Source organism: Erpetoichthys calabaricus, chromosome 10 (assembly GCF_900747795.2).
Source record: "Erpetoichthys calabaricus chromosome 10, fErpCal1.3, whole genome shotgun sequence".
Classification (NCBI taxonomy): domain Eukaryota; kingdom Metazoa; phylum Chordata; class Cladistia; order Polypteriformes; family Polypteridae; genus Erpetoichthys; species Erpetoichthys calabaricus.
Genome location: NC_041403.2, coordinates 281,894 through 291,816, shown reverse-complemented (window position 1 = coordinate 291,816; position 9,923 = coordinate 281,894). Strand labels below are relative to the sequence as shown.

General features: G+C 52.2%; 1 protein-coding gene across 1 annotated transcript; it reads right to left on the bottom strand.

Moving 5' to 3' along the window:
- Nucleotides 1-871: 871 nt before the first annotated feature.
- Nucleotides 872-3,801, bottom strand: LOC114658682 (dimethylaniline monooxygenase [N-oxide-forming] 2-like). Its single transcript, XM_028810710.2, has 8 exons — nucleotides 3,610-3,801; nucleotides 3,346-3,534; nucleotides 3,102-3,267; nucleotides 2,888-3,030; nucleotides 2,334-2,533; nucleotides 1,892-2,247; nucleotides 1,711-1,783; nucleotides 872-1,626 (listed from the first exon to the last, which is right to left on the bottom strand). Exons 1-8 carry the CDS (start codon nucleotides 3,739-3,741, stop codon nucleotides 1,224-1,226), a joined length of 1,662 nt encoding a protein of 553 aa, XP_028666543.1. The 5' UTR covers nucleotides 3,742-3,801; the 3' UTR covers nucleotides 872-1,223.
- Nucleotides 3,802-9,923: the final 6,122 nt, after the last annotated feature.

The following is a 9,923-nucleotide window of genomic DNA, read 5'->3' as shown; positions in this document are numbered from 1 at the left end:
GCTGCAGTTGAACAGTTGTGTCAGCTCTTATCATATATAGCGCCTTTCTCATGCAGGGAGCATCCAGACAACACAGCACAAGCCCGCCATTCAGATCCCCAGATCCACACCCAAACCTGTCAGACTGACTTCATTTATCCATTCGGTTGAACCAGGTGTGTTTCTGTGCAGCCTGCAGCCTCCACCCAGGAGCTCCAAGTAGGTGGCACTAACTTACCCGACAGTTCTTGGCATTATTGAGTCAGATGACCCTTTCACAACGCTAATCCTAACCATCATGTCAAAGAGCAGCGCTCTGGGGGTCTACAGCTGAGACTCATTGGGTGGAGGCTCCGGGCTGTCCGAATGGTAACCTGAAGGTGGCGCAGTTGAGTTCCAAGTTGGAATGGGAATGAGCAGGTCTTGTTTGAGCAGCATTATATGGTGTCTTCCTGTGCTAATCCTGTACTCTCGTGTGGCCCACCCAAACTGCCCATGTCATAGGCAGAACAGCTGAGCTCCATTCACATGGTGCCCTAGTGACCCAACTGGCACAGCTCTCCAAGGGTGACCAGAGGTGTCAGATGGCTTGTATGCCCTGCCAGCGTCATGTCTGCATTGTCCAAACCAGCAGAGCAAAGTGAGAGCTCACCACCCAGTCTCTGAGGTCCAGCACCCCCAAGTTCATATAGCGCCTTTCACTCTAATGCACTCTGCAGAGCCATGTGAACCTTCAGATGGTGACCTTGATGGGCACATCACATAAGTCACTATAAAACTTAACGACTGACACCCAAGTTGCTTTCATGCATGCCAGCTGCCCCTTTCTGCTGCCCCACACCTCTGCCCCCCTTACTGCTGCCAGTCAGGCACACCCAAGATGAGCCCCCCCACCACAAGCTCATGCCAGTCAATGCAGCAGCTGGCCTGCCTAAAATGGAAATGGTACTGGCCAAGAGACCAGGTGTGGGGCACCCAAGCCATGTCCAACATGGCAAAGCAGAGCAACCCAAAACATACCTCAGGGGCACTGGGTAACTGTGGCATAAAGTGGAGAGCACTGAGCCCACTGAGAGAACAAGTGCCTCAAGCTGTGGCATCAGCAAGGCTCAGCCAGTTGTCACAATGTGAAACATGGCACAGATCAGCAGTCAGTCTGACAAATGGCAGTTTATTGTTAAAACAACGGCGGGCACCAAACAGCCTGCAGGATCCAATCTTGTGGTGGTACTGGAGGCCAAAGGTCACAATGCTAAAGGCCCAGCCATCTTTAGCAGCCCTGGCAGCAGTGCCGGATGCTGCCACTGGACATAGCAGGTGACCGCGACACAGAGGACGGTGGCAGCGGTCAACCCAAAGAGCAAACCAGAGAAGGATTGAGGGTCATCACAACACCTGCGTGCCCTCAGCGGCTCCTTGATCCGTGCCCACTGTGTCAGGATGGCACCTCGTGCCCCTGCCCACTTCCCTGGCCCACTCAGCCGGTATTGGTATGGTGTGCAGGGACCCAGCAGTACAGCCTTTGCCAGCCTTGGGTCCCGAAGAAACAGCCAAGGCACACTGGGCCGCACGCCAATCTGCACTGCCAGCTCATCCATGTAGGAGATGAAGTCTTCCTCAGGGGTTTCCCACTGTGAGGCCACCAACCTGCCGGGAGGTCAAAGGTCAGAGTCAAATATAGAGTGCCACTGGGCACAGCTGGTCAGAGGTCACCGGTTGGCAGCTACACACCTCAGTTTGGACACTTTGGACTTCTTCTCAATGTCCTCATTCAGCACCTTTGCAGGAGGAAGCGTCTGTGACCCTGAAAAGAGAGCAGCAGTCAGCCACACCTCCCAGGCCCGCCCCCCACTCGCCACACCCACTCCATTGGCTCCTCCCATTAAAGGAGGTGCCACTTCAGCGCTCTCACCTGCAATGACCCGCGCTGACCAGCGAGACTGCAGCTCACAGACGGGCAGGAGGGAGCCACGTGGGCTGGCAAGTCCGATGAAGGCCAGCGTGGGGCGCTCCAGAGCTGCAGGGAAGACATGTTTGTACAGACACTTCCAGCTCTTGGACACGGGGACAAGAGAGGGATCAAGGAAGGGGAAGGACACTTTGTAGCCGGTGGCAAAGATGACCACATCAATTCTGTCCTCCACAGTGCCATCCTCGAAGACCACGCTGGAGCCCCGCAGCTCCTTTACATTGGGCTTGACTACCACCGCCCCGCAAATGATGCGGCTTGGCAACTCATCGTTCAGAGTGGGGATTCTGCTGAGCGCCCTGGCAAATAGCAGGAGAGTTAGGAGTCAGGTGGACATGAGTGACCAGAGCATGGCCAGGTGAGGCCAGAGACCTGCCGGGGGTACCTGTGCCGAGGTTGGATGCCATAGAGGCGATGCTGGACACGCTGCTGGAGGTGCCGCTCAGCGAGCCAGTTCACCCAAGTGAAGGGCAGCAACCTTTGGAGCAGATTCACGAGGCGCGTGTTATAGAAGACGTCTGTCGGGAAGCCATCGCCGGCGATACGGGAAATGAGCCAAGAGCCGCTACGTGTGCTCAAGAAGACCTACAGGGAGGGAGGAGTCCAGGGTTAGGCAGACTAAGGCAGAGTGGCCCCGCCCCTGCTAACTCCTCATTCACCCCGCCTCCTACACACGCCCCTACTCATTGACTCCACCCATCTCTTTCAATTGCCCACGCCCCCCCACTTTCTTGCTTACTGACTCCGCCCCTCCCCACAAGCACTCAGTGACTCCTGATTACACCTGCCTCCTCGCTGACCCCGCCTCCCATCTCAGCCCTGGCTTGTTGGCCCCACCCACAAAGTTCCATGCCATGTGGCTGCTAACTGCTCTTTCAGGCTGAACCCCACCATGTTGTCACCCTGCTGTAGTGGCTCAGTGTGACCCAATGTCCACACCTGCTCTGTGACTCGGCTCAGCTCCACTGCGATGTCCACTGCAGAGTTCCTCATGCCAATCACTACGACTCTCTTGCCCTGAAACCTCTCTGGACGTTTGTAATTTCGGCTGTGGAGGTACTGCCCCTCGAAGGTCTCGACTCCTGAAAGACAAGCTCAGTGTTTGCACTCACCTCTAGGTGGCAGCAGCTGACAACAGGACTCCTTTACTCACCTGGGAAGTCCTGCAGTGGCAGGTGAGGGTATGTGTGATGCCCAGCGCAAACCAGCACCCCATCAAAAATGGCAGACTCCTCCAGTCCCTCACTGTTAACCGTCACCACCTCCCACTGGCCAGAGCGGGTAAAGTCAGGGCGCTTCTTCACGCTGCGCACCAAAGTCTGAGGAGAGGTAGTCAGCAGGAGCTCAGTAAGGCACTAAAGACCTGGGGGGTTGGTAAAGGGGGCTTGACGTCTGACCTTGAAGCAAATGTGGCGGAGCAGGTCAAAGTGGCGGGCATACGAGTGCAAATACTCGAGGACCTTGGAGTGGTGCAGGTAGTTGGGAACGTGTGCCGGGAAGGGGAAGTCGCTGTAGCACATCATCTCCTTGGATGTGTTGGTGGTCAGCGACTGGTAGATGCTGGCCTGGCCATCCTGAGGCTCCTCCTGCAGTAAAATTCAAGAGCGAATGGTTGGGCAGCTCAGGCGCCAGGCCCCCTCAGGCCAGTGGCCTGCACTCACCTTGAACCTCCAGAGACCACCGATCTCATCGCTCTGCTCGAAGCACACCGGCTGCAGTCCCTCCTCCAGGCAGCACTTAATGGCGGTCAGGCCCGAAAGCCCTGCGCCAATCACCGCCACGCGCCGCTTCATCAGGGCTGGGCACACTGCTGCTCAGAAAATCCTGCAAGTGGGAAAGAGGAGCATAAAAATGTCTGCCTGGTACTTGTGGTCAGACAGCCTGAGCGTGCGGTCACCTTATATGAGGGGCTAGGAGACCCCGCCTTCATCTGACAGTCGAGGGCCAGAGGACGGCACAGACTGGACAGGCCCCGCCCCCTTGAACAGGGGCCGCCCACTTTATTCTGCTCCCACGCGCCTTACTGTTATTTTATTTATGCAGCAGATTTCTCTCAAAAATCACTCGCAGATTTCGTGAGTCCCTTGGGGTCCCCGGTGTGGCCTGACCCCCCAAACCTTCTTTCAAGTGAAATGTAATTAATTAAAATGTGGGGAATATGAATATGTGTGAAGTGTACGCTGATCAGACATTCGGCACGCTGCCTCATGGGTTCAAATCCCAGCCACTCTTGCTCTCCTCCCTCAGCCCAAAGTGTGCCAACTGCAGATCAGCGAAAACGTCGAGCTCGCCAAGTTCAGAAATCAAAGGTCCGAGTACCAAAAGCCAAGAGGGTCGCCGTTCCTACTGCTCTCACCCCCCGCCTTGGATACTGAAGGGCTGAGTCTGCCCACCTTCACTGGGGTGACGTCACGGGCCACACCGTCAGAAAGAGCTGTGCCCAAAACAAATCAAAATGACATAAAGTGTCATGTCTTACAGCAGCATTCTATGGATTCATGGACACGTGAACTTCAGAAAAGGAATTAAAGTTAATCTTAGATCAAAATATAGAGTGTTGCCCCATGGCAGACTGGCACCTGCCCCACCAGCCTCTTGAGAGGTCCATGAAGGTGGATGAGTGAACGCCTGAAGATGACATTTCAGGTGAAAACAGCTCAACGATGAAGACGATGTCCTGCTGCTGCGAGTATTTCTCACCCTGAGGACGCCGTGGATGTGATTTATAATTGGGACTGGACTGGGACTGGACTGGGTGTTCACTAACCTCACATACACTGAAGGCCAGTGCGGGGGTCCGAGTGGCAGAGCAAAGTGAAAGACCACCACTGGCCACCTCACCTGTCACAGGTTACACTGTACAACAGAGATATAAAATGTCACATGGTGACGGGCATTTCTACCTGCGGTGAGATTTTGGGTGCCTGACAGCACACTACACTTCAGGTTGTTATGGTGCCTTCATTTCAAGAAGTGCCACAAAAGCCGCGGGCCATCACGATGCACCGCTGACCCCCTGTGCCCCTCGAACTTGGCTTGATTGTGTGCTGCTGGTCAGTTGCCGGCCTCAGTAACTGATGAGCAGACTGAAACACTCAAAGGCTGAGGATCCAATGCTCAGTACCAGCGCCCCATACTGGTTCAAGCCAGTATTACATTGTCATTTATCACAGATTTGGAAATATTTGTATTTCTGCCCTGCGGTGGGTTGGCACCCTGCCCAGGATTGGTTCCTGCCTTGTGCCCTGTGTAGGCTGGGATTGGCTCCAGCAGACCCCCGTGACCCTGTGTTCAGATTCAGCGGGTTGGAAAATGGATGGATGGATGGATGTATTTCTGCCATAGTGCTTAAGCCTCCTTTAATCTCAATTGAATGACAATTCAAAATGAGGAGAGGAGACCCCTGGGCAAGCAATGCAGGGGAGTCACGGCTACTTCAGCATCAGGTCGTGCAGCTTATTGAGGCTGAAATTAAACAAAAATCTCAAAAATCAAGACAGAGATGACGCCTTTAAAAATGACCTCCATGTGACGTGCAGAAATGCCCGCTGTGTTCCAATTAAAATGTAGAAAATTCAGCTTTGTAATTTCAGGATCGACACCAAGACAGAGAAGCTGTGAAGTAAAAGCTTTCTTAATGAAGACGCGAGTCAAAAGAAAAGCAAAACTCGGCTGAGCTGCAGCCACAGGGGGCGCCGGCCTGCTGTTAGGCCTCGTCTGACTGATCAAGCGCCTTGCGCCCTGCAGGACTGTGGATGGCGGCTTTGATTGTCGCCCAACACTCCTGCCATACCAGGCACGTGCACAAAACTCTAAAACTCATCTTTGTGTCATTTTGGAAGTTTTAACACGCAAGGAAGCCAACTCTGCAGACGGAATTCCATTCAGAGCTTTGCATTAGAAGTCACTTCATTTGAACCATCTTTCCCGATGCCCTTTGGTTTTGCCAGTGGGCACCGCTGTACTTTGGCTTTTGCATCCTTCATTTCCCTGCTGATTCTCCTGATTCACTGGAGTTGTGCTGTGTGGTACGCGGCTGGGGGTCAGACCCGGCTGGGACGCCTGGAAGGACTGGGTCGTGGCGTATTTATCCTCCGGGCCACGAGGGGGCAACCGCCCTGGAGTAGAAGAGGCCCACGGAAAGGGAGCAGGGAGGCTCCAGACCATTGGGGCTTCTGGTCGCCGCCAGGGGGCGCCCCGAGTGTCATGGAGCCCGGGACTTATTCACTTCTGCCACACCCATGGAGGACGATCCTTCCAGGGTCACCCAGAGTGCTTCCGTGTGCTCTCCTGATGCTTCCGCCACACCAGGACGTGACGTCAGGTAGGGCACCTGGAGCTCATCCGGGTGAAGATAAATGGGGCCGCCTCCCTCCTGTCATTGAGTTGGAGTCGGGAGCAGGAGCAGGATGAAGCTCCTGGAGAGAGGAGACAGGTGGCCCAGGGATGCGGAGAGAGAAGGCCCAGGAAAAAGGTGACTGAGGTAGAGGCACAGTGTGGTTGGCGGGACTGAGTTGTGTTGTGTGGAAGAAAAATAAAGCATGGATTTGATAAAGATGTGGGGTCGGTCTGATGGTGTCCGGGCAAATATCACAGCTGATATGAAGTTCAGCCCGCTGATGTCTGACGTTGGAGCAGATGTAGCGACTTCTGACTACTGCTCTTTGAATCCACACTCCACTTTTCGACTGACCCTTACTCTCTGCCCACTTTCAGTCAGTACGCCATTAAAAAATCATCCCCGTCACTCGAGGTGGCTGTCACTCTTCTACACACAATACCTGTCATGTAATACAAAGAGTACACGACGCGTGTTTCACTCTAATGGGGGGACTCATCATCTTTGCTTCTTCTTGTGAGGATCGAACCTGAGACGGGCACCACGGCGGCTGGCACGCTCACTTGACAGGCTGCAGATCAGCGTATTGTGGAAGCAAAAAATACGCCGAAGATTCTCACTTTGAATGAAGGCTCTGGGACTCGAAGGATAAGCAAACAGAATAATTAGATTTATTGCAATAAATAATAATGCGGACTCAAGCCAATTAGGCCAAATGGAGCCGAGCCCCGAACAGGCCAAGAGTCGCAGTTTATATAATCAGTTCTTATCATCCTGACCTCCTCAAGACGCTGTTTTTACTGATCCTCTTTATTTTCTGCTGCTTATTGTTTGCTTGGCCTTCAGCTTGCAGATGTTCCCCTCTTCCCCTCTTTATCTTATCATTCCTTCTGCTTTGGTCCTCGAGCTAACAAGATATGTTGGTGGTTCAATTAATAAGGAAATATGGCGTGTGCCGTTATTTAACCATTCGCTTAGCAGGCCTGACTTGCATTCATATTTGCACTAAGGTTAATGCTTATACGTTTTTCTATATTTATTTATGCTAATTCATGAATAAAATCCTTTCTTATTTTCCACAGTATCACACGCACAGGTCTGATGACAATCTGTAGAATATAATGAAATGCGTTTATATCATCTGCGGGCTAAGGAGACTCAGGTCAAGTGGCCTGCCAGTCCATAGTAGCCTGTGTGGTGCTCTGCGCTGAGGGGGAGCACAAAGGCTGAACAGACCTATCAGGAAACTCTGTGCCATCACCGGGTGGACCCTGGGCACACTGGAAGAGGTGGCAGAAAAGAGGAGGATGGAGGCAAATTGGATCCCATCCCCTCCAGGAGGCGCTCTTCATTCCTCCCTCTGGGGGTCTTTTCTGCCCGCTGCTATCAGGCAATTCAACACTTCCTTCTGGGGCACTTGTTAAGTTTCTTTTGAAATGTCTGAACAATACACATGAGTTTATTATATTTATTTACATATTGATTGATTGATTGATTGATTGGCGGTATTCTCTGCCCTGTGAGGCTGCTCCTTGTTGTTTGGTTTCTGCTGCCCTATGCCTGTGTATTTGTGTCTGACCTAATATGGCGACGTCACCTTTGCCTAGATGCCCAGCGCAGACATTGGCACTCCTGTTGTCACACATGCTGATCCAGAAGCTTTGCTCCACCATTTTGACCACTGGCAGGGATGGTGTGACCAGCGGTGGATGAGTCGGCTCAGGAGGAACATGAAGGTGCAGCACCTCAGATGAGGCTCTGGGCTTCAAAGTTCTCTTTTGTGTCTTCATTGTACAGTGAGTCATGTTGTTGGGGTTTCTGGTTATTGTCTGCTTTGTTTTCTGTGTCCCTGTTAGGTTTCATGTGTTTTGTGGATGGTCCCCCAGAGGCGGAGCCACCTGCCAATCACCACCAGGAACTGTCCCCCACCCTTTAAATCACTGCCAGAGTTTCTGGTGGTCCGTTTCAAATGTGCTGGGGGTTTGGTGAGGACTGCTTGTGTTTTTGGTGCGCTTTTGCTCTTTTGGTTCTTTGGATTCTTTGACCATTTTGCTGTCTTTGCCTTTGGATTGTGTTTTGGGTTTTGTTCACTTTGATTGCCTTTGCTGACAACGTCTTCTTGCTTTGTGTTCTGTGTGGAGCTTCGTGAACTTATGGAGCATTTTCATCCATCCATCCATTTTCCAACCCGCTGAATCCAAACACAGGGTCACGGGAGTCTGCTGGAGTCAATCCCAGCCAACACAGGGAACAAGGCAGGAACCAATCCCGGGCAGGGTGCCAACCCACCGCAGGACTATGGAGCATTTTTATGATAAGAATTCTTTACTTTCACAAAGATTCTATGTGGCCCTTTAAGTATCTAGCTGGGTTTTTTTGATGGGAATTCCCCCTCTAGTGGGCATTTCTGGCTAAAGAGGACTCGATTGGTCAGCCTAGTGGCAGGAATGCTTCTCTGAACAACAAACAACAAATATTTATTCATATATTTTAATTAATTTGGGGGCTTGTGGGCTGCTGAGCCGCTGCAAAAGTGTGGCTGAGCAAGTGAAGAGGGGAGTCACGAGGAGGAAGAGGCACTGCTGAAACAGAGCATTGTGGAACCATTTTGACATTTATTTAATGTACTGATATTCTGTGGTAAACTATTCATAGCTGCTGCTCAAAAAAGAATCGGCTTGTAGCTTCGACTTCCCACCACATGTGCCCACCTTACATGAGAACATAAGAAATGTGAGAAACGAGAGGAGAGGAGGGCATTCAGGCCACTTGTCGCTTCTCCTCCATGTCCTTTGCTTCAGCAGACGCTTGAAGGAGTCAAAGACGCCAAAGAAAAAATGTTAATGCAAGATAAACGCCGCATGCTGTGATCGGGGGGCTTCACGCGCTTAATAAAAAACAACAATCAGACTCAAAGGGACAATAAAACCACCAGCACCCTCAGGGTGCCACCCCTCCCATGGTCCCTGCCACCCTCAGTGTGACCAGGCTGGCTTTACTCCTACAATCAGCATGAACGTTTGTATTAAAACAGAAAAAGAAAGACATCGGTGTGCAAAAAAAGAGACACCCCTGGCCTGCGTCACCCACACGCGCAGCCCGCCGCTCTCATGCTGTACGTCTTAATGTGTGCAAGCCGTGAAGTCGGCCAGGACTGTCTGCTCCGCTGGGTTTCATTACGCCAGTCTGGCCAGTGCCATGAATGCCCCGAGTTCAAAACCAGTCAGTCTGACCAGTGCACAGGTGCCACTCAGCATATGCACAGTGGTACTCACCGTCTCCTCAAGCCGTTCTTTATGCAAACACGTCCTGGTGTCGTTGCACTGGTGCCCAGTTCAGTTTAGTGCAGATTTCCAGATCCCCCTCAGTACTGTACTGGGGTGTCGCACTGTGTTAGCCGTTATGAATGTAGTGGGAAGTCAAGCAACAGGACCCCTTTGATTGGCTAACTAAACAGATTACAATATTTTGGGCGGCTCGGGCACCATCTTCAGGTCAAATGTAATTAATTAAGATCTGCCTGAAGTGGGGCCCCGAGACGCCCCAAAGCCGCCATGTTGTAATGTTAACAGCGTTTAAGGGGCTCCTTTTGCTCGACATGTCACCAAATCCTCCTTTTAACTTGTAAAGCCTCAG